Source organism: Aethalodelphis obliquidens, unplaced genomic scaffold (genome assembly GCF_003676395.1).
Source record: "Aethalodelphis obliquidens isolate GAN/ISIS:26980383/991018 unplaced genomic scaffold, ASM367639v1 scaffold70, whole genome shotgun sequence".
Taxonomy (NCBI): Eukaryota; Metazoa; Chordata; class Mammalia; order Artiodactyla; family Delphinidae; genus Aethalodelphis; species Aethalodelphis obliquidens.
Window position 1 is genome coordinate 5,141,863 of NW_020838014.1, and position 24,861 is coordinate 5,166,723.

The 24,861-nt window shown below is 47.7% G+C and overlaps 1 protein-coding gene across 1 annotated transcript in view; it reads left to right on the top strand.

Moving 5' to 3' along the window:
• The window catches only part of PTGFRN (prostaglandin F2 receptor inhibitor), an 85,146-nt gene that overhangs the window by 25,147 nt on the left and 35,138 nt on the right, over positions 1–24,861 (top strand). Inside the window, exons 2-5 of the mRNA XM_027091127.1 lie at positions 4,786–5,154; positions 7,773–8,186; positions 12,879–13,259; positions 23,421–23,846. Of these exons, the coding sequence (XP_026946928.1) occupies positions 4,786–5,154; positions 7,773–8,186; positions 12,879–13,259; positions 23,421–23,846 (1,590 nt within the window). The remainder of the gene's footprint in view (positions 1–4,785; positions 5,155–7,772; positions 8,187–12,878; positions 13,260–23,420; positions 23,847–24,861) is intronic.

Consider the following 24,861-nt stretch of genomic DNA (forward strand, 5'->3'; position numbering starts at 1 on the left):
CCTTAATATACTGCACAAAATGTGCTATTAAGGTACCCTAATTTGCATTGAGTATCAGAGGTACTTGGGTTGTGAGAGACGCCTATATAGTTCTTGTTTGCTGGGGAAAGAACACACAATGGTCCATCAACTGGTATTTTTTTCTGGTACTAAATTTTAAGAGACTTTTATCGTATGGATTCTTGCGTCATTGAACAACACAATAGTGGCCTCAATAGTCCTTTTAAAACTAATAAAGAAATGCTTTTCATATAATGGTTTCTTATATTGACCCCTGAAAACAAATTTAAATTGTTTCTTAGTAAAGACATTTTTATAGAAAGCTAACCTAACACAGTTCAGGTGCCAAAGTGTTTGGGACTCTTCATTTGAAATACCGGTAGGATTTGGAAAACCAGAGGAAAATTTTCTTTTTTTCCCCTTAGTCAACTGTTACAAGAGGTTTCAACTAAAATCGGTAATGTGTGGCTTTGCAGATATTCTTTTTGATTTGGAAAGAGCCATATGCTCTGTGTTTTACAAGTTGTGTTTATTTTTTAAATATCATTAGCTGTTATTTAACAATATTAAAGGAAATATGTGCTAAATAGCAGACTGCTGGTAGCAAATTGAAATTCTGTTAACTAAACTTCAGAATCTTGCTTTGCACAGATGAGGGGCCATCCCAGTTCTGCATGTACGGCACTGCTCGGGTTTATATTTTTTTTAGATTAGAATTTGATCTTTCAAGCATCTGTTCCTATCTGCTTGGCTTTTTCCAGTGGCACTGTAACACAGCCTGAGTCGAAGGTACTTCTGCAGGTTGAGTTGAGGCAGGAGTGCCTAAGTGACCCCAGGGGAGATGGGGAAGCCTTCCCACAGGAGGTGGTGCTGCAGCTGCTTCTTGCAAGAGGCTGAGAGATTGCCGGGAGGGCATTCCAGATGAAGGAAGCACAGAAGCAGAGGCTGTGAGGCCCAAGAGAGCATGGCATTTGCAGAGACTGAAGGGCCATTTGTTTTGTTGAAGTCTAAGGACTAAGGGCTGGGAGAATGGTAGCTGATGAAGCTGGAATGGTAGCCATGGACCAGACTATGAAGGATCTTGTGTGTCTTCCATTCGTTCATTTATTTAGCAAGTATTTATTGAACAACTACTATGTACCAGGCCCAGTTCTAGCAGGCACTGGCATTCAGCAGTGAACAAAACAGATAAAAAATCACTGCTCATTTAGACCTTGCATCCTGGTGGGAGAAGGCAGATAATAAATAATAGTAAAACTATAGGGATACACGTAAAGCATATTATTGGTAAGTGATAAGAAGAAAATTTGGCAAGAATGAGGGTGGGTGTGTACAATTTTAAGTGGTCAAGAAAGGCCTCACTAATAAGGCGACACTAGAATGAAATGTGAAGCTGGTGATGGAGTGGGGTTTACGTCTGAGAGTGCTCCAGACCGAGAAAATGTGCAGAAGCCCTAGGTTGGAAGAGGTCTGTCTGCTCGAGAGTCTTAGGAGGAAAGCACGGCTGGAGTGCAGTGGAGGGAGGAGCTTGGAGAAGAAAAGAGGGCCAGGTCCTGTGAGGTCTTGGTGGCCTCTGTGAGGACTTGGCTTTTATCTGAGTGACATGGGGAGTGATTGGAAAGCTTTGAGCAGAGTAAGGATGTAATACACTTAAATTTTTAAAAGATGGCTTGGCTGTGTTGAGAGTGGAGGGCAAGAGCAGAGGGAAGGCAGGCAGCCAGTTGGGAGGCTGTTGCAATAATTCAGGTGAGAGGGAAGGTGGCATGAACCAGGGGCATCGCAGTGGGGGGTCTGGAAGATAGAGTGTATCCTGTAGGTGATGAGGAACCATGAGATACTTCTGACCAGTGAAGTGACGTATGATTTGTGCGTTAAAAAGATGATTTGGGTGACTGTGGAAGCAGGACTGGAGAGCTGACACAAGCAGCTGGCTCAGTTTGCTGAGCTCCACTCACTAAGAATAAAGACAGACACCTTACAAGGAATGTAGCCTCATGCCGAAGGGCCCCGTTGAGCCGGTTGTTAACCCTGGTGAACTTCTTGACAAGGGCTAGAAATTGCAAAGGTTTACGTGTTAGGAAATTCCTTTGTAAACCTGTCAAGGAAGCAAAGTGAATGACTGTGATCAGGTGTATTCTAGAGGCGGCCTGCAAAGCAGGTAACCGCAGACCCTTACTGCGTGCAGGGCCCTGTTGTGAGTGCTCTGTGGCTCAGTTAATCCTTACACAGCCCTAAGGGTGTGTCTCCATTTCACAGATGGAAACTGGGCTCAAGGAGGATAAGCGTTAGGCTGTGCTCCCTCTTACGGGTCTCCACCATGAAGCTTCCTTCTTCTTCTTCTTTTTTTTTAAAAATATTTATTTATTTATTTATTTATTAGGTTGCACCAGGTCTTAGTTGCAGCACATGGGCTCCTTAGTTGTGTCATGTGAACTCTTAGTTGCAGCATGCATGTGGGATCTAGTTCCCTGGCCGGGGATCGAACCCTGGCCCCTGTACTGGGAGCGCGGAGTCTTATCCACTGCACCACCAGGGAAGTCCTGAAGCTTCCTTCTGAAGGGTCTCTCTGGGAGAGTCAGAATTATCCAGTCATCTCTGAAATTAAATGTAAAAAGGATGGCCTGTTTCCTTTGAAATGTAGTGATGATGACCTCACTGCTTGCTGGGTATTATTTCAGTGCCCTGAGTTTCCAGTGACAGAAATTATCCTAAGGAATATAAGTGGGTGTGAGTAGAAGTGCAAGGAATTGAAATGTCCAGGGGAAGACGTGTGCATGTATGTGTGTGTGTGTGAGTGTGTGCACATGTGCATATGTGTTCGTTTGTGTGTATGTGTGTGTGCATATGGAATGATTTAGAAGCTATGGCAGATCTAGTGGCTCAGATGATGCCATCTAGTCATGAGGGCATATGCTCTGCACCTCTTTGGTCCCAGTGTTGACCTGGGTCTCTTCTGCTGTAGATGGCTCCCTCACCTGGTCAGGAGGGCTGCCCACATGCAGCTTCAGAGCAAAGCAGCTCTGTAGTACCCTGATTCCAAAGGAGGTGAAAGTGTCTTCCTGCAGCTTCAGCAAAAATGAGCAAGGAGGACTCTGACCTTGTTTCAGCCCCAGTGTGCATTCCCGGGACCTGGGGTGCAGGGCATTCCTTAGATCATAGACATATCATCCCAATCTCTGCCTTGATATTCACATGGCACTCTCCCTGAGTGCTTGTCTCTGTCCAAATTTCCCCCCTTTTAAGGATACTGGTCGTTGGATTAGGGGCCCACCCTACTCCAGTATGACCTCATTACAGTTTAGCTCATTACATCTGCAACAACCCTATTCCCAAATAAGATCACATTCTGAGGTGCTGGGGGCTAGGACTTCAGCATATGAATGTGGGGGGTGGTGGTAGGGAGACACAATTCAACCCATAACAAATGACAGAAACACAGAACTGAAAATAAATAATAGAAGTTCCATTTTATCGAGCTCTTCCTACATGGCAGAGTCTCAGCTAGCCATTTTATTTCATCAACTCAGTGACTCCTTCTTTCCTCATTTTATAGTAGAGGAAGCCAAAGCTAAGAGAGGTCTCTCAGTTTAAACTTGTCTCCTTGATTTCAGAGCCCATGCTTTCTCCTGTATCTCTTAATGCTGTACCTATTCATAGAACATCAGGAAAGAGCCGTGCAAGTTCATTTGGTCTGAATTGAAATGCTAACACAGATAATAAACACACTGCAAAAAAATGTGCTGAAGTTCATTGCAAAGAAGCAATCTTTTTTTTTTTTTACATCTTTATTGGAGTATAATTGCTTTACAATGGTGTGTTAGTTTCTGCTTCATAACAAAGTGAATCAGTTATACATATACATATGTTCCCATATCTCTTCCCTCTTGCATCTCCCTCTCTCCCACCCTCCCTATCCCACCCCCAAAGAAGCGATCTTAAAGGACACACAGGTGACGGTCCCTAAGGGCCATCCCAGAGGCCTGTGAGGTCTGCACTTGGGGCAGGGAATGCCAGTGAACTCTAGGCTTTGTCCACCAGGCCTCTCATCCCCAGTAAGCCGCTGCATTCCTACCAACGCCCAGCAACCAGCCAGAGCAGGCACTGTCTCCCTTTGTGCTTCCCTATCCTCTTTCTGAATTTAGATCAGGGTGAAGAGTAGAGAGAAGGAAATGAGCCAGAAAATAGAAAATTAATACTTGGTAGAGTCGTCATATTTTAAAATTAATTTATAGGCAATGTCAGATAACCAGAGTTAAATCATTTTATCAGCAGGCTGCTCTAGGATTTAAAAATTGGCAGCCATCGTTGTAAATCAGATCTCAGGACGCCCCGGGGGTGGTCTCTAGGGAAGAATGTTGACATTGGGTGGGAAGAAATGTAAATACTTGATTAGCTGTGTCCTTTTCTTTCACACAAAACCTAAAGTATTTCTGCCTCATGTTGAGTGATCACAGTAGGTTAAATAGTAACAGGAGGGAGAAAGCTATTCAAGTTCATGGTTAGCCTACTTTTAGTGCTTCTCTTCCTCCCTGGATATCCTAGGAGACTGTTGCATGAGAGGTACTCACCGCAGGGGGGTATTCCTGGCTTGGGGTCCTTGGGGTGGGCTCAGCCTTCTTCTGCACAGACACTGGCAGCACGCCGGTCAGTGTCACATTTCCCCAGCTGGTCGATGTCACGTTTCCACCATGTGCCTGGGAGCCGGAGCGCCCACAGTTTTACCACATTTATACTGGGAAGACCTTATTGGATTCAAGCCCTGCCTTTCACCTCTTGTTGTTGCAGCTCTTTGTCGAGGGCGTGTGGTGAGGGTCCCCGCGGGGAGTCTGGTGCGGGTGGTGGGCACTGAACTGGTCATCCCCTGCAACGTCAGCGACTACGACGGCCCCAGCGAGCAGAACTTTGACTGGAGCTTCTTGGCCTCGGGCAGCAGCTTCGTGGAGCTCGCCAGCACTTGGGAGGTGGGCTTCCCCGCCCAGCTGTACCGTGAGCGCCTGCAGAGGGGTGACATCGTGCTGCGGCGGACGGCCAACGACGCCGTGGAACTGCACATAAAGAACGTCCAGCCCTCAGACCAAGGCCACTACAAGTGTTCCACCCCCAGCACGGATGCCACTGTCCAGGGCAACTATGAGGATACAGTGCAAGTTAAAGGTACATCCTCACGGGGGGCGGGGTTGCTGCACTGGAGGACCGGGCTTTCCTCTGCCACTCAGCTCTGCGGGACTGTGCCAGAAACTGAAGTCCTCTGGGTCTCTGTTCCCACCTCTGTCCGATGGAGGAATAATGTCTTACCTGATTAAAGGCAGAGGATGGGCCAGGTGGCCTCTGAGGGCCCTTTCTCTTCACTCCGTTGTGATTGTGAGCCCTCCCGTGGCTGGTGAGTTGAGGCAGAGTGGTATGTGATGGCGACTCCAGCTGTGAGCCAGGTTGCCTGCGCTCAGTAAGTCCCATGGCTCGCTCTCCCACGTGTCAGCTCTGTGGCCGTGGGCATGTCCCATGCCTCAGCTTCCTCCTCTGGAAAACCTTCCGTAAAGGTCGAGGTGAGTTAGGACATGTAAAGCCTCAGAGCAATGCCATAGTAAACACTCAGGTTAGGGACGAGAAGGTGACGGTCATGATGACACTGATGTTCAGGTTTATGGGACTAACAGATACTTAAAAGCTCATGTCTTTCTTTGTACCCTTCATGATTTAGAAGTTGTAGGGGTCATATGTGGAGAAAGAGTGATGTGGTCACTGCAACCTTATTGGCCTGGCTGTGCAAGTAATCACACCTTATGTATCTGGAATGTTTGGGTTTGTTTGTTTTTTCATTTTCCAAGTTCTGTTTGATTAATTCACCCATTCAATTCTCAACCCAATGAAGAAGAGAGGGCAGGGTATTTCCCAAATTTACACATGAGGAAATGGAAGAGCATAGGTTAATGACTTGCCTAAAATCATACAGCTAATTAGTAAATGGGCAAGAGCAAACAATTTTAATTTGGGGCTAGCAAAATAGAAACATTATTAGTGTTGTTATTATTATTACTTAAGTATGCATTTATGTGTATCCTGCCTTGTTCCAAAAAGAATTATATCAGAGTAGTAGTGTAATTAATGATCGGGAAAGCAGAAGATGTACATGATGATATATAAAGAAGGGGTTGATTCAGGCATTCATTCCTTCTGTAATGATTTATGGACTGCTACCATATTGTCCAGATACTGTTCCCCCATTAGACTCATGAGGGAATAAAACAGCCATGCCCATTATGCAGGTATTAAAATGTCCAATCTACCTCTTCCATTACCTCTTCTCATTCCTCTACAAAATCCAAATATGTTTTTGAGAAAAAAGTCCCATAAGACATTCTTGCATTGGAATTAAATAATGCATTGCTCTTGTAGTCATCACACACACGGTACACCTCCACTAGGTCAGATGCACCCTCGTCTCCATGTGTAATTCTCATCTTGAGGAGTTGGAGGCAGCAGGGGGGAACCTACCCCTCCGCCCCCACTGCCCCGTATCTTACTGTTTGTTCTCCAGTCTTTGAAAGACAGGAGTAAGAAGAGGCTTTCCTGGGGTCAGGAAAGCAGATGGATGGCCGTGAAAGAGACTGGCTGGCTGCCCAAGTGGAGCCTCTCGTGGCTGCCATGCATGGTCTAGTGTCTCTCTGGCCTTCAGCTTCATGGGTCTTCAAACTGTATATCCATGGCCTCAGGGATAACTGGTCTTGGGAACTGAGTCATGTTAGCTGGACTCACAGACTGATGTGTATAGTAGAAGGTCATTATATTCATTTGCAATAGAGATAGGTCTTTGTGATGTGTCCTTCTAAACATGTAGCAGTTTTTTTTTCTGTTATTTAGAGTAGTCCCTTCTCAAGGACACTGAATTTGTTTCTGAGTGTAGGATGGCAGGAAAACCCAAGGAGATGATGCACAGTGGTGTTTGGGGATTCTCTCAGCCAGTCCGTAGGCAAGCCTGAGAGGTTGTCCCTGCCCTTTGGTAGGGACCTCCTCGCTGGTTACTTCACGTGTGGCTTCCCTTCCTCAAGAGCAGTCGCCGACACTTCCCTGACCTCAGGCCCCCTTTTTCTGGACTATGGAAGAGCCCAGCTTTTCCCCAGTGGGTCCTAATAGTTAAATAGCTGAGGCGTCAGTTTTCCTGGATGGGTTCCTACCCTGCAGCTACCCTCTGCTCACCCTAGTCATTCTTAGACATTCCCCAGGCCACAAGGCACAGGAAGCTCTCCTGTGCTTTTGTGCTTTGCGGATTACACTGCCTTAACTCCTAGAAGATCCCCCAGGTTCTCTACTCCAGCCTGTGTCCTAACAAAGGAGTGCTGGACAGTAGCGGCTGGTTATTTGATTGTGATTGCTGAGTGCCAAGCACCGTCCTGGGCACCTTCCCTTATAACTGTTTAATTCTCAGTCAACTTCCGGAGATAGGTCTCGTTGTCATCCCTTTTTAGAGTTGAGGAAAACGAGGCATGGAGGGGTAAAGTGACTTGCCTAAGGGTGGCAGAAGTAGAACTCCAAGGCACAGCTCCCCAAAGGGAATTTGCACAACCTAGTTCTAGCCAGGGGTTTTATTAGTGTCTCCTCTTTTTTCGAGTCAGAAAGTTGAGATCATAGGTGAAGCGCAATGGGCAGCCGTGCCCATCTGGGCTTTAGAACAGGGGAGGGGAGGAGGAAATTGTGCCGCAAGCCCCGGACGGTGCTGGGCACTTGCGCAGTGGCTGGGGTGGCGGTGTGCTGACGGCTCCGCTTTCTCCCTGCAGTGCTGCCGGATGCTCTGCGCGTGGCCGCCGGCCCGCAGCCCTCCCCGGGCCCCAGCCTGCGCGAGGGCGAGCCCTTCGAGCTGCGCTGTTCGGCCTCCACCGCGTCGCCGCTGCACACGCACCTGGCGCTGCTTTGGGAGGTGTGGCGCGGCCCCGCCCGCCGGAGCATCCTCTCCTTGACCCACGAGGGCAGGTTGCGGCCCGGCCCCGGCTACGAGCAGCGCTACCGCAGCGGGGACGTGCGCCTGGACACCGTGGGGAGCGACGGGTACCGCCTCTCCGTGTCCCGGGCCCTGGCCTCCGACCAGGGTTCCTACCGGTGCATCGTCAGCGAGTGGATCGGAGAGCAGGGTAGCTGGCAAGAAATTCAAGAAAAAGCCGTGGATGTGGCCACCGTGGTGATCCAGCCAACAGGTGAGCTTCTGGAAATTGCATGTTTTAGACTATATGTTATTCAGGGCAATGTGGTGTAAAGAACTCGGCCGGGAGCCTTTTTCTTCTCTGACAAGATTTCTGCTCCTCCTGGGAGGCCTCGCGTTGACGGGTGAGGGAGTAGGGTGGTGTTAACGGTTTGGGGAGGATGCATTTCTTTTGTGCCAAATGCCGAGACCCCTGGGAAGCTGCAGGTTGCATAAGATACTTTGAGTATTTTGTGACTGAAAGATTAAGGCCTTTTAAGTGCCAGGAGAGGTCCAGCCTGGTGGTCAGAGGGGCTTTGGGGTGGAGCTGCTCCCAGCCCGCTCCCTTGGCTTCATTTTGTTTGGTGTTTCCTAAATCTCTGGATCTGCCCTTCCTCACAGCTGTTGGGGACGTGTCTGGCTCATCCCCAAACCTCTCGTCTGACTTGGGTCCTCTAGACCTGCCTTTCCGGTCCCCTCAGATGTGACATCCCCTTGTAGGTGAGGGATTCCCTAGGGCTGGGCCTCTTCTGATGTCCTCTATGCCACATACCCCAGAAGCATTCAGCCGTGGGGTCTATATGCAAGAAGTTTTTGTCATCTGTGAACGAGCCTTTTCAAAAACAACAAACAAAACCCTTCTTACTCCTGCTAGAGAAGTAATTAAGGAAATGCAAAATACATTTTCGGAAACCCATAAAAATAAAAGAAAAACAAATAGGAAAGAAAAACAGGCCAGTTTCCAACAGGCATCAGTAGAGAACCTACTGTGTGCTCAGTTCTGTCCTGGGCTCTGGGGTCAGAGATGCTTAAGGATCGTTCCCAGGCCTCATGGAGCTTCTGGCTTGGCAGAGAGAAGGTGAAAAGAGCCCATCTCAGGGTGATGTCACTGCTGTGGATGGTTGGATAGACTTGGTTTGCTGAGAGTCTGACATCTCCAGATCTCAGAGTACTCTGCTGCTGTTGCTGCTGCCCCCTGTTCTGTAAACTGGGAAGACCTTGGCTGGACTCATTTCCTGACTATAAACAAGAGTGTGTGGTCGCTCTGTTGCTGAGGTTGGAAGGAAAGCAGGAAACGATACACACGGGGAGTGTTTTTCCTCTGCAGGCTGCATTGTCCTGAGCGCTCTACCCAGCTGGATTTGGGAAAAGCAGCACTGACTGGCCACTGAGTGACCGTGGCCGTCAGTGAGGTTGGAGGTGCTCTTGCCGACAAGAGGGGCTGCAGGTCACACTCAGTCTTGGTTCTCCCGGCTGCAGAAATCACTTTCCGGATGGATTCGGGTCACCTGCCTTTTCGGAAGTGATCTGCCAGGAATCTGACCTAAGAAACCACGGATATTCAGCTTGCATCGAACAACTGTTTTAACGGGGCAGGAGGGTTAAGAATTTCAGCCTGGCAGAGAATTATCTTTTCATACAAGAATCTCAGTTGTAAACGTTTTTTTTTTTTTTTTTCATTTCAAACAAGCCACAAAACCCAGAGTATAGTTATAAGACTTGAACACCCTGCGTCTATTAGGCAGGCGGTAGCATCTGGCTCTCACCTGAGCCTGAGGGCTCGTAGCTTGTTGTGCCATGGGCGTCTTTGACAGTCCTTTGAAGCTCACGAACCTTTTCTCAGAGTTAATATGTTTTAATTCATAAAATCCATGTGGAGGATGACAAAGGAAAACAATTACATTGAAGAGTAATCAAAATATTTTAAGACAAATTTGTTATATAATAATATTTTATTATTGCATTAAATAATAAGATATAGTGGCAGGCCTAACAACTACTGTAATTTCTGATAAGTGATGAATATAAATGATATGTTAAGATATCTGCAACAATTGTCAGGTGATGTGAAAATATCTGTGATGTCTATTGGGAACAAGGTCCCAGGGACAGATAATGCTACACTGGTTTGTGCTTAGTTTCATAATGAGAGGAGCTGCTATGTTTCCCGTAGAGGTTAGTAAAACAAAGACAATTTGTTTTTCCCGTCCATGTCACAGATTCCTTAAATTCTCTTTGTGGACCCCAGGTTAAGAACCACCACACCAGAGTGATGGTCTTTCTCATTTTCAGCACCTGCATTCTCCACAGCTAGCTTTTTTTTTTAAAATTAAAGTGTAGTTGATTTACAATAGTATGTTAGTTTCAAGTGTACAACATAGTGATTCAATAGTTTTATAGATTTTACTCCATTAAAGTTATAAAACATTGGCTATATTTCCCGTGCTGTGTACTACATCCTGTATCTTACTTATTTTATACTTAGTAGTTGTACCTCTTGATCCCCTTCCTCTATCTTGCCCCACCCCCTCCCCCTCTCTCCACTGGTAACCACTGATTTGTTCTCTGTATCTGTGAGTCTGTTTTTGTCCTGTTATATTGATTCGTTTGTTTCATTTTTTAGAGTCCACATATAAGTGAAAACATGCACTATTTGTCTTTTTCTGCCTGACTGACTTCACTAAGGATAATACCCTACAGGTTTTGTTGCAAATGGCATTATTTCATTCTTTTTTGCAGCTGAGTAATAATCCATTGTATTTGTACACCACATCTTCTTTAATCATTCATCTGTTGATGGACCCTTAGGTTGCTTCCATATCTTGGCTATTGTAAATAGTGCTGCTATGAATGTTGTCCATAGCTAGCTTCTTAAGTATTCTTATGGCATTGTTATGATAAATGGCACAAAGCTACTTAAATGGTGGGGCTGTAGGTCATGTAGGTGGCAGTAAACCCCCCTATATTAGGAGTGGTCTGGTTGATGCAGATGTTGGTGTCTAATTTATAGGTTCAGTTACATCCAGTAGGAGAAAGCCTGCATCACTCCAGGCTTAGTCTGAGGTCCCCTCTTGCATGACGAGTCCTTAGAACTGATTCTTTTTTTCCCTTCACCGTGCTTCATCCTGTCCCAGTAGTGAACCCTCCAATCCCATAGAACATGTGACAACTATGCTTAGTGATGTGACAAGATTTTTAGCCACTTGCAGGGAAAAAAAATTAGAAAGTGAACTATACTGCTAAAGAGATGTTTCTGCCAGTATTTCTAAACGCAAGAATCTGTCTTCTCCATGCATACTGTCCACAGCTGCATATTGCCCACTTCTTCTTTCCTCAGCTGGCTCCCTCCTGAGCCTTCTTTTACCCCCAGTAGTGGTGGCCGGCACAGAGGGACTCTGGCAGTATTCTGGGATCCCTGACCACGGTTTGTACGTGGGGAGGTTCAAACCACAGCACAGGCTCAGAGCAGCAGTTTCCATACTGACTCCTCTCAAAAGATATCTCATTATTTTTGGCTCGTTTAAAGGTTGAAGGAGGAGGAGGAATTTGGAAGAAGGTGGGTGGAGGTGAGAAATTAGACTTCAAATTCCTTTTTCTAATACTATGCCCACCTCATTTTCTGTCTTCATCAAGGCAGATGTTGAACTTGGCCTGAAACACTTGGAAATATCATCAGCCTTTGGAAATATTTATATGAAAGTCATTTACTCCAAAGGGCATGGGTTTTGGGGTTGCGTCTTTTCTGAACTGAGTGACAGCCTTTGTCGCTGAGCTGACCCGGGACCGCAGCTGATGCTGAGTGACTCCTGCTGGAAGACCAGGACCGTGCTGTGCGTCCACTTGAATCCCCTGGGAGGTGTCAGCTAGTTATCATCTAAGCAGTTGTTCCTAGAGCATTAGCAGGTGTTGCATGTTTTTCTACTCTGATTACAGATGTTCAACTTCTTTGCACAAAATCCCTTGAATAAACTAAAATGTTTCCGTGTAAAAAGCTTTGACAGGGGAATGCTGAAACCACATCTGCCTGGAGACCGTGACACCAGATCCTTCAGTGCTTCGTCTAAATATAGTCTACTTTTAATTATCCACACAGAGAGGGCAGTGGCATGGGTAATCCAAAATCATTGTGGTTTGGTTTTAGAATATATGCTTTATTCTTGACTTTAAGGCCGGTGTGTGGACCAGAATAAATGATGCTCTAAGTGCATAGCCTTTGGAAGACTTGACTCGTGAGGCATATTGTCTGGTTTCACTTTCCCAGTCCTTCTGTTTAGGATCCTCCCTGCCCCCTTTTACCCAGAAGATGGTTTCACCCTCACTTCCTACTCTCCAGCTCCTGGCCCCCAACTGATAATATGTACCGGCCAGAGCTGAGCTGTCTTTTCTCTGAAAGTCACCCAAGGCCTGTCGTGCATATGGAGAAAGTATAATTTTAGCCTTGTAATGTTCAGCAGACTTGTTTTCAAATGATAGTGTACGTGATAATAGTGTAACACTTAAGAGCAGCGTCCCTAGAGGCAGACAGCCGGGATTTGAATCTTAGCTCTGTTACATATTAGCTGTGGCACCTTGGGCACGTTAGTTAACTTCTCTGTGCTTCAACTGCCTTACCAGTAAAATGGAGATGATAATTGTACTACCTCGTAGGGTTGTTTTGAAGATGAAATTTATAAAGCACTCAGAAGAGTGCCTGGCCTATAGTAAGCATATATATATAAGTGCTTGTTATTGTTTTAATGAAAGAAAAAGAAATATGGTATGTTTCGTTCATTTATTCAATACATTTCTCAAGCACTCAAAACTGTACAAAGCCTTCTAACTTGAATGTTGCCAATAAGAAGGTAAAAGGAGATGACCTAAGGGGACGGGGGTGGAAGCAGCAAATACGACGGAGATTATCTAGATGTCCTTGTTTTCAATTTTCCAGTGCTTCGAGCCGCTGTGGCCAGGAATGTGTCTGTGGCTGAAGGAAAGGAGCTGGACCTGACCTGCAACATTACAACGGACCGAGCGGATGACGTCCGACCCGCGGTGACGTGGTACTTCAGCAGGACGCCTGACAGCACCTTGCCCGGCCCCCATGTGTTGGCTCGGCTGGACCATGATTCCCTGGTGCACAGCTCTCCTCACATGGCCTTGAGTCACGTGGATGCGCGCTCCTACCATTTACTGGTTCGAGATGTCAGCAAAGAAAACGCTGGCTACTATTTCTGCCACGTGGCGCTCTGGACACCCGGGCACAACAGGAGCTGGCATAAGGTGGCAGAGGCCATGTCGGCCCCAGGTGCTGTGGCTGTGACCTGGCTAGGTGAGTGGTTCGGAGGGCTGGCTCTTCACCTCTCTGGCTTAATCCCTCCTCTGGGATACGGAGAGGAGTAAGGGAGCTGCGTGTTCTGCACTGTTTGGGCCTTCTTGATATCAGGACAAGCATACTCTCTCCTGCATAGATCCCAAGCTGGGGGAGAAAGCCAAACTGGCTGAAATAGAATCTGGCAGGCAAGGGAAATGTTTAGATAACGTGGCCTCAGTTGTCTCAGTACCCTCCTCTGAGAGGATATATATTCCTTTTGTTGTCGAGATTTGCAGGGTCGGGGGCCCTGCTGAATGGCTCTTTGAAATAGATCTCTGTTGGAGGGAGAACACTGCCATTCTCCCTTTCCTTTGCCTAGACTCCTAGGTACTCTCTGGCAGGAGCTGGGGCTTTTCTAAAGCCCAGGGAAGAAAAAGAATTCCTTTAGTTAATGGAACACGTTTTTTTCACCGAATGCCCTGGAAGGCCCAAATGAATTTTTTTTTTTTTTACAGATACCAGTTAAATCCAGGGGGCTTCCTGCTTCCCCTGCTCTTTTGGAGGGCTCTCTCCCCATGTCCGATTCCCAAGGGAGGAGCAGAGTGGCCCTCAACTGTTGCCCTCCTTGCCACCCATGTCATTGTTACTTGTCATATATGTGAAGGTCATTGTCACATCCTCTTCTTTTTTTACCAGGCTCACGTTCCCCATCTCTTATTTTCCTGAATGCTTGCCCTCCAGGGCCGACTTTTCCTAATTTTGTTACTATCTTGTAATTAATCGCAAGTGGACTTAGGCAGGATGGGGCCGGGTGGAATGTGGAGTGCTTCGCTTCCCAAGTCCATTACTGCAAAGATGGAGACAGGCCTGCCGGTTAGCCTCTTCCCTGTTTTGAGCTTGGTCTCTCTACTGTCCCCTGACTGTTCCGAGCCCGCATGAAGGCGTTTGGCATTGCTGTATTAGGAGGTAAAACAGATCTTCAAAGGCTCGGAAATCATTTCCTCCTTTGTCTAATGCTAAACGTCCTCCCGCCGTGAGCCCCAACTCATTTCTCAGCTCTTCCTTGTCTCTGCAGTGAAATCTTCTCCTGGGCTAGTGGCACATTCACTGTCTGTTTCTTCCTAATAAGCTGTTATTTGGCAAAGATGGGGAGTTGGCAAGTGGGGACAGAGGGGGCAGGGAGAAGACGAGTCATAAGAGAGTAAGCAGAGGGTCCGTCCAATTCTGAGCGAGACCGGGCGGGGTGTTAGTCATCCCTGGTAGCAAAGTGATTCTTTAATATCTGCAAAGTGAAAGGAGCGGGTTCATCTGGCGAGCTTTTATTCCTGCCGTCTGAACCCCATGCAAGAAACTCATCATGAAGTACTGAACTGGAACAACGTTAGCCCAGCTAGAACTCTCCTTAGCAACCTTCAAAATAAAACAGATGTTGTCAGCACCAGAAGAAGAGTTTTCAGCCCCGGAGCTGAATGTGTCTCACAGCCCTGGTCCTCGGTGCCTTGTGCGGTGCTGTCAGATCCCAGCGCGGATGTTCCGCACCCCTCCCCCACCGACTTAGACGGCCTCTTTGAAGTCCTCACGCGCTGATCCCAGCCTACCCCGGGGGAGAGATGCTGAGACTGTCAGGAAGCAGGAGGGGAACTCGGGGAGGGAATGGGCTCTTTTAGCTGGAAGGGATTTGTTGGTGGCTGTGTTCTCCAGAGAGTGGGAAGAAATAAAGAGACTAAATTGTGGGAAAAGGTTTGGTTATTATTCTGAGGATCCAACACGGTTGTTGCGAAAGCTGTCAGCGTGCTTTTCCCTGGCTGATCTAAGGCCCCAGACCCCGCATCTCTCACAGTTCTTTGCACGTAGTGGGCACTCAGTAAACACTGGCCTGATGGGTAGATAAACCAGCACCAACACGTGGATATGTTAACATATGTGCACAGGAAAAGAAGAATTGCAAAGAAAGCAATAAGTTCAGCTCAGAACATTCAGAGGTACTGCACATGGGCAAACCTGTCAGGAGTGTAAGTGGTATTCTTCTCCTGTCTTCCCCTTAAATCTCTCCTCCTTCCCTGTGCCTGTGCCTCATACCATTACAGCTCCCTGGACAGTTGTCAGGAGGCGAGTCGGGCCTGAGTACAGCAGTAGGCTTTTTCTCCAGGACTTCCCAATTGGATTCTCCGCTCAGCAGTGATCAGGCCCGGCTTGACACTGTGTGATTCTCTCTAGATCTACAACGTGTCTGCGTATGCACGTGGATACCATGCCACATGTAAACTGGGGCCTGCTGAGGCTAACTGAGAGGTGGCAATAAGACAGGAAGTAGTCTGTTTAGATAGGTCATCTTACGTTGCGTGACTGTGGAATGTTGTCACAGAAGAGCTCTTGAGAAAGCCAGTTCCCTGTGCAGGTATTACACAAAATGCTCAATTTTGCTACCTGACATATTAAACATAATAACTACTGTGTACTCAACACTTACTGCGTGCCAGGGACTAGGCCAAGGGCTTTGCACGCATTAAATATTTGATCCCTGCAAACAGTGCGAGTGAGGCACTGTCCCAATCCCCACCTGAAAACCACTGATTTTCATTTTGCTCACAATTTTGAGGGTCAGGAATTAGGGAAGAACTCAATGGGGTTCATCTCTGATGCACATGGTGACAGCTGGGACAGCTAGGGCTGGGGATCCCCTTCCAGATGGCTTTCTCATGCACTTGTCACCACGTTCCAGGGCATCTCTCTCTGTCCCCAAGTGGTGTCTCATCCAGGCCCTGTCCATGTGGCTTGGGTTTCTCATGGCGCCGTCTTCTCAGGACAGTCATTCTTCTTACGTGGCGGCTGGCTGCCAGGAGGCAGGAAGTAGAAGTGCCTGGCTAGTTGAAAGCTGTCCCTGGGACTGGTACAGTGCACCTCCGCTGTCTTCTATTGGTCAGAGCCATCACAGAGTCTGTCCAAGTTCAAGGGGGTAGAGAAAGAGACCCCATCTCTTAATGGGAGACCAGCAAGGTCACATTTCAAAAAGGGCATGTGAGATGGGCAACGTTACTGCATCATCTTTGGAAAGTAGAATCTATGCAGCGGTTAATGCTTGTTCCTTTTATTTCCAAAGAAATGTTTAGAATGGCTTGGACAGAATTATGGCCCTAGGTCAAGTCTGTCCCAAGGATTTTCATCTTGAGGGGAGTCTGTCCCGAGTATTGTCATCCTATGTGGAAATGGTTTGGCTTTGGGGATCAGCTTCACTCCTGAAACTCTAGAAACTCTAGGACTCTAAAGCATAGAGTCCTAAAAGCTGGGTCGTTCTTGTCCTCATTTGCTTGGGTGCACTGAGTAGATGAGGGATTGAAGCTGATTGGGGTCTTCTCACGTTCCATCGTGTTAACCAGAGACATCAGGGCAATGACGTGAATGGGTCTGTCAAGTCCAGGAGCACTTGTAGCAGCTGGGAGGACTATAATTTTTTAGAGGGTAAGAAAAAATCTCTTTACTTAGGATGGATGCCCTACTTTTGAAGGCAAAAAGATTTAAGTTGGGTTGCAAAACGAAGTCCAATTTAAAGCAAGAGGCACAAAAATAAAATCAAGATCAAAAGGGGTAAAAAAAAAAAATCAAAGAATAGGTATTGCAAGATGGTTGGGGTGGATTAGTGACTGCATTTGAGCACTGAATTTGCCTCTGAAGTTTTGGAGAGTTGAGGCAAAAGAGATGGGATTATACAGCCCTCCTCTGATGATGGAAAACAAACAAAAGAGAGACAAACTTTTTCTTGGCACTGAATTTATCATGCGCTTGTTTTATCTAAGGGGCATTCGATGGCATAATGGACAGTGCTTTCAACTGTTCTTTTACAGACGCTCTAAGTGATTGTTCAAATGGATGTTTCTTATATCCACTCCCCATAAAAGCTGAAGGCATAAATCTTAAGTGTGTGAAGGAGTTTTTGTAAGAGACTGAGTTACTGTGGAGGACGAATGTCGCTTTGTGTCGATCCAATTTAGTATATGGCGAAAACTACAGAGAATCGGGAGGAATGGCTGGCTAATCTGCATGTGAAGCCATCTCTCTCTGCTATCAGATGTCTTAAATGAGCCCTTGGCGAGAGTTGGATACTAATCAGTTCATGGTTGAGTTCTCTGCCCGAAGTCCCAGACTGTAGTGGTGTTAATTGGAGAGGGTTCCACGGGCTTCAGATACAGGAGCAGGAAACGGCAGAGCCGAGTGGTGCTACTCGGGCTTAGGCACCTGATTTGCATTCTTCCCCACTTGCGGACCGTCCCCTCTTCCAGCCCTGTGCCAGCGAGGAAGGTAATTATTTTTCTTTAAAAGGAGCTGTTAATCTGCTAAGTACTTGGTAGAGACTTGAGAGTTCTTTGCCGTCTACAGAAGATAAGATTTAGATCTGCAGAATTTTTTTTTCTTTTTTTTTGCGGTACGCGGGCCTCTCACTGTTGTGGCCTCTCCCGCTGCGGAGCACGGGCTCCGGACGCGCAGGCTCAGCGGCCATGGCTCACGGGCCCAGCCGCTCCGTGGCATGTGGGATCCTCCCGGACCGGGGCACGAACCCGCGTCCCCTGCATCGGCAGGCGGACTCTCAACCACTGCGCCACCAGGGGAGCCCCCCAGAGAATATTTAATTGTTGTATACCAATGATGATAGTGGCAACTCTTTGACAATTAGTCAACTCGCTCAGCTGCATGTAAAGTACCTGCCCAGTTCAGGGTAATAAAACTGGCATCGGCAGAAAAAAGGGCCCTCTTCCTCCTGTTTCTTCTGACTCGTGCTTGCAGCCTGTTCATCTAATTAGCTCCCCCAAGTTAACTAAACTTCAAAGGGGGCATTAGAACATGGCCCTGTTGTACACAGTTCAGGATCAGTGCCTCAGCTGTTATCATCCCTCTTGTCTTCTGGGATGGAGCTGGCTTTGAGAAGCATGAATAACTGGGTGTGTAATGAGGTTGTGCAATTCGGCCCTAGTGGGAGCCAGGCCACGGAGCCAAAGCCTCTCCTATGATTCTGCTCCCCCAACCCCACGCGCTGTGCAAGATCTTCGTCTTTGAACTTAACCTCCTTTGGGCTTTGATTTCGGGTTTGGTTTGGTTTGGTTTAGGAAAAGTACGTGAAAATAGTATCTATCATATAAGGTTGTTCTGAAGATTAAACCAGCATGCAAGGAAAGTGTATGGCCTGGTCCCTGGCATACAGGAAGCCCTCCATAAATGCCAGTTATTAGTATCCTTGTACCTTCCTTACAGAATTGTCGTGAGAGTGAATAAATGAGGTAATCTGTGAAATCCCCCGGTTCAGGTCCCTGCATGTGGTAGGCACAAAATACCTGCTTTTACAAATTAGCCAATGATTCGGAACATTTTCATTGTTTCAGAAGTTATAACAAAGGCGTTTAATGACCCATAATCAGAAAACAAAGTCTTTCTTGGTGGGGCTTACAGTATGGGAGGCCGCAGCTGCAGGAGGTGGTGTGTAAATGAGCAGGTCGTCCTGGGAGCTAGATTAGGGAGAGATCCTTGTTTCCTGGAAGGTTAGTGATGTCGTGCCTTAGACTGGCCTCAGTATTCTGTAAAAGGGCTTACGCTGTGGGCGGGTTGTTTGTTTGTGTTAAACTTTTGGAGTAGAAATTTACCCAGAAGTAGAACAAACCACCAGCTTCAACAGTTATCAGTATTTTGCTAATCTTATTTAATCTCTCTTCCCTCCCCTAGACACACACACGTACATACACTCTCTCTCTCTCTTTCTTTCCCCTGCCCCCTCTTTTCTTTTCCTTCTGGAAGAATGTAAAACACATCCCAGACATCATGTCATTTTGCCATTAAATACCTTAGTATGCATCTTTAACTGATAAGCAGTTTTTAAACATAACCACTATTACATTCTTAGATGATTTCTTGATGAGATCAAGCAGAATATAGCAGTAATCAGTAGTGTAACACTTATGCTGAAAATGAGCATTTTTATGCAAAATATTAAATTTAGTCCAGTTCAGCAAGTGTGTTAATGTCTTTTGTGTACAAGGCACTGCATACATAGCACACACAGATGAATCAAACAGTGGGTCCCAGACCCTGAGAAGAGCCCTTCAGAAGGTCCATGAGGCAGACAGACCTGTAACTGAAGTTCAAGGCAATGTTCAAGTAAAGTCCTCAGAGAGCAGGGAACCTGGCGGGTGGTAGGGTGTCTGAATGTTTGCTGAATAAGAAGTAGAGTTGGGACAGGCTGGTGAGTTCACAGGAGGCTTCCTGTTCAGTAGGAGAGGCTACCTGAAGAGGTCTGTGCACGACGGACCTTGAGGAGTACGCCCAGTCTCTGGCAACAAGTTTTAAAATTGTGAAACAACATAAAGGAAGATTTCCATACATGCCCCAAAACATAAAAGAAATAGGCACCCACTCACACGCCTACCATTCTGACGTAGTGGAGTCATGTCTTTTCTAAGAGTGTAAGTCTGAAGGCGACCTCCAAGGCTGCGGGATCGTTCAGATGACCTTTGCACATCCTTTAAATCCCTGGAACTTAGGCCTTGTAAGTCCACAAGAATCCACGTGTTTGTTTTTGCTTTAGGATCCTCCTTTTGCGGGCCTAAGATTTAGTTTGAACAGAGAACAAGGAGACAAACCAGTCAATGAAGAGATTTTGCTCTTCTGCCGAGCTGGCATTCCTGTAACTAGATGCACATGCACTGCAACCCCTGTACTCTCCTTTCTCCACATTTGGATACATAGATTTAAACAGATCCGTCAAGGGGGAGAGGAGGGAGTAGAAGGGGGGAATCGGCTCAGTCATTTACTCAGCGCCTTACTGAGCAGGTGTCCCGGGCGCTGAGGCAGAGGCAACAGGCGGGAAGAAGCAGAGGAGGTGATGAGGGAGTGGTAACAGGCGCCACCGGCACGGAGTCTAGAGCGTGTACAGGAGGGCAGTGGGCGGTGGAGCTGGATAGAGGGCTTAGACTCACACTCTGCAGGGCCTTGAGTGCCAGGCTGGGCCGTGTGTTCTTCACTCAGTAGGTGAGAAAAAAGCCACCCACTGGGAGGCTTCTTGAACAGATGACCTGGCGGTGGTGTGAGCCTAGAGGCAGGTCGGAAGGTTATTATAATAGTCTCGGCTGGTGGCAGAGGGCCAGGACGGGAATGGTGGTCGTGAGGTTTTCACTTCTATGCACAGATATTTATAGAGCACCTACTGTGTGTGAGGCCTGGAATGTGAGAAGTGGAAGAGACGCTGAGGAGGGAGAATGGTGAGACTTAGGCACCGTCTGAAGAGAGTGGGATATGGTACACCTTTCAAGAGGGGGGAGTGGGAGAGTGAACGGTGGGCTGTGGTACCAGGAGTAGCAGTTGGAAAGTTAGGAGGAGGAGCCAGCTGTGTGTGTTTGGAGTGAGGTTTCAGCTGTGTGTGTGTGTGTGTGTGTGTGTGTGTCTGTCTGTCTGTCTGTCTGTTCCTCTGCTTTGGCCCCAGCTGTTTCTTAGACTCCAGGTTCAAACACTGGCACAGAGCTGTGTCCTTAGCATCTTGACTTGGTGTCTCCATTGCATCTCAAGAATAACACATTCACAACCCAATTCACCTCACTCCGGACACACCTCTGCCAGTACACCCCCCACAGCCCCGCCACACATACACGGACTAGGCACCAGTCTAAGCACTTTCACGTGTATTATTTTAACTGTTAATCCTCATGATAACATTATGAGGTGGTTACTGTTATTCTCCCCATTTTTACAGATGAGGCACCAGAGAGGTTAAGTAATCTGCCCAAGGTCACACAGCAAGTGAAGGCAGAGCCAGGATTCAAATACTGTCTGACTTCCAGACCCCTGGCTCCTCACCACTGCTCTTTCTTGCTTCACAGTTTGTTGTTCAGGTTCATGTGGTGACACATGCGAAGGGTCTTCGCGTTGTGCTCGGAATGGAGCGAGCTGCTGGACTCTTGATGATCTGGTGTTCCCGTTTGGTCCTGACAGGACTGAGGAGGGCAGTCTTGCTGTGCGCACAACCAGTTCAAGTCTGTCCTTTCCACATTACATGAACTTGGTTGTCCTTGTCCTCACTCTAGTTGCTGTGCTGAAGTCCCACATGAGGAAAAGGTCTGAAACCCTGGATGCGGGCTAAGTTGGGAATACCTCGTCTTATGCGTGTGATGGTGTAAATACATTTGAGTGTTTGTTCCACAGTCAGCAGTCACTGGAGAGGCAGCGTGTGTGTTGGCACGCTGCCCAGGGCCAGGACACCCCCAAGCTGTATATCTTTGGCACCTTCACCTGTGAAACGAGGTGGCAGATGACATTCTAGCATATTTCTCTGTAATGTCCATATCACTGAGGACATTCTCCCATCAGCTGGCAGAGCTGCGCTGCTTCAACTTTTTTTTTTTTTTTTTTTTTTTTGCGGTACGCGGGCCTCTCACTGCTGTGGCCTCTCCCGTTGCGGAGCACAGGCTCCGGACGCGCAGGCTCAGCGGCCATGGCTCACGGGCCCAGCCGCTCTGCGGCATGTGGGATATTCCCGGACCGGGGCACGAACCCGTGTCCCCTGCATCGGCAGGCGGACTCTCAACCACTGCGCCACCAGGGAAGCCCTGGTTCAGCTTTTTATGGAACAGGGTCCAGGCTCACTTGCAATTAAATGCTTGTGAAGATGACGTTTGAGGGAATTAGGAGTTTGAGTTCTTTCCATTTCCTGGCCACTGAGTCATTCTTGGGGAAGTCATGATGTTATACACTTTGTTAGAAGTATAAATCACAAAACAACAGTTCCTTGACCTCAGCAGTTTATAATTTATATGAGTCATAAATAAAAGCAACGTTAAATAAAACTAAACTGTTTGATGGAGGTGATGTGAATACAGTGTTGGCAAATGGAAAATTCTGTTTAGGTAGAATCATTTGTCTCCTAGCAGGCAAAGCGCTACAGGAGAAAAATGTAGCTTTTTTCCAGAAGTCTTAGTATCCAGGCAGCAAACATTTATTGAGTGACTACTCTATACACGGCTGTATGTTTGAACCTTAGGGACAAGACCTTCAAGCAAGGAGTAGTAACTGCTTTACAACAGTACCTACACGGTTTATGGGAACACAGAGAAAGGGTGTCCAGGAAGGGAGCGCAGAGGAGGTGACACTGAAGAATGAGAGCAAGTTTGCAGGGCAGTCAAGAGGAGAGGCCACCGCTAACAGGTCACCCGGTGGTGCAAGACTGCAGTGACTGGAGAACTTCAGATAACTAGATGTGACATGCAGAGGAGGTATTGGTAGAAGAAAGGAAGCAGTGAAGGGGGTCCTCATACCAGTTCCTGGGAGGCTTTGAAATGTGGAGTTGTAGAAATGGATTAAATGCAAACAGTGAACTTCACAGGAGGAGGGGTTCTATACGAATGAAAAATAACAGGACTGAGACAGTGGCAGTGGGGACACTAGGAGAGCACTCGCTGGCTTCCCTCCCTCCCTCATCAGAATTTACGCCTGGCAGGAAGCAGGATGGTCATAGTGAGCGGGCTTTACTAGAGCCAGGATCACAGTGAGCTGCCTTCAAGGTTGGCAGAATTGAATAGGAGAGTTAACGTGTGTCAGTGAAAAAAATACCGTTTGGGGAGTTGGAGGATGGCCGTCCACAGGAGGAATGATGACCTGAGGGCCTTGCCTTTGGGTCAAAGCCAAGGATGGCAGGAACCCGCAACACGGTGGGTTGACTGGCCGCAAGAGCTAGAATGTACTCTGAGGTTGGGTTTTCCAGTGCTGTGCCAGTGGGGGCTTTGGAGGTCTGTGGGCACTGCTTGGCATGCCAGAGAACGTCTTGGTAGAGCATGGACACCAAACTTCTTAAGAGGTTCTTCTCAGAAGACTCCAACTTCCTGGGGAAACTAACAGCTGGCCTCACCCTCTGGAAAGATCAAGACTCTGAGTGGGGACATTTGGCTTCTGGCCTTGGGAGGTTTTCTTGAGGGGGGACAGTGGGTTTTGCAAGGTTTTGCAGTTGTGCAAGGTTTTGCAGTAACAGACTCTCAGAGGATCCTTCCCATACAACATGAAGACTTCCATTTCTATCACCGTAGCGAATAGAATGGGCATTTAATTGTCAGGACAACAATAGTGCTTATCTTGTTCCTTTTGCTAATTCTTGGTAAATTGCTCTGTCTGATTTGATTTTTTTTTTAATCCTGGCCCTTCTCTCTCTTTCAGAACCAGACTATCAGGTGTACCTGAATGCTTCTAAGGTCCCTGAGTTCTCAGACGACCTCACCGAGCTGGAATGCCGGATAGTGGATGTGGAGAGCACCGAGGCGAGTGTCCGTTTCACGGTGTCCTGGTACCACAGGGTGAACCGGCGCAGCGATGACGTGGTGGCCAGCGAGCTCCTTGCAGTCATGAACGGGGACTGGACGCTGAAGTATGGAGAGAGGAGCAAGCAACGGGCCCACGACGGAGACTTCATTTTTTCTAAGGAGCGTACAGACACGTTCAATTTCCGAATCCAAAGGACTACAGAGGAGGACAGGGGCAGTTACTACTGTGTTGTGTCTGCCTGGACCAAACAGCGTAACAACAGCTGGGTGAAGAGCAAGGACGTCTTCTCCAAACCTGTCAGCATATTTTGGGCATCAGAAGGTAGGCACTTCCTTCTTGTTCATGAACATTTTTGTTTTGTTTTGGCTTAAGTCATCCCACTGTGCATTTTCAGATGCACAGTCACTCTGCAGGTTTCCATGCACACTAGGGATCCAAGAAATTCACACTCCAGTGACTGTGCCTCTTATCCTCAGCACGAACCCCTTTACGATGACGACGTTGAGAAGGGTAAGTCTAACAAGAGGGCTGGGGCTTGGTCGTGGTAGGAGATCATCTTGTAGGAGCTCACAGGGTGCCTGGTGTACGCCATCGACCTATGGCCCCACTGGGTGATCTGAAGCCAAACTTTGCACACGCCTCTGAGAGTGTATCCAGGTCCGTGAGTTCCCGCTGGTTGCAGGCACATTTCAGATGGCCCAGAATGAGCGGGCAGCCCCGGGCCACTGCACCTGCCCCGGAGAGGTCAGTCACCCATTCAGAGAGAGTGTTCCTGGGGAGAGCTGACAAGAACTTAAGAGAAACAGTTTCTTTGATGTGTATCCTCCCCAATGCTCAGAGCCCTGTGTGCCTTGGGATGTCAGACTTGTCAAGTCTTTTATCCCTGGTCTAGTCCGTCACTGCAGGAAGGCCAGGCCTCCCGGGTCCTCCTTTGTGCCCCGGATGTGAAGCACCGTACAGCCCACCACATGGCTTCTGTCGCCTCATTGCCACGCCTCTGAGATCCCCAAACCCCAAACAGGGCCCTCTAGAGCTTGGCAAAATCTCCTGCTTCCTGACCTCATCTCTGAATAGTCCTTTCTCTTCCTCACAGTAAACATGACCCACCTCGCTCTCCCCAAGGACACCATTTCCCCTGGAGCCTTCCCGAGTGGTGGTGTTTTCTTCCCACAGTGTAACCGGGCCTAGATGAGTCAGGTGCCCTCCTCGTCCCTCACTGCAGCCTCCAGGCTCTTTTCCCTCCTCCCTAAAAACATCCAACTTCACATCTCCTGTCATCAGATCATTCCACCTCCTCTCATTGCCGTCACCTGTCAACTCCTGGGTCCTCCTCGCG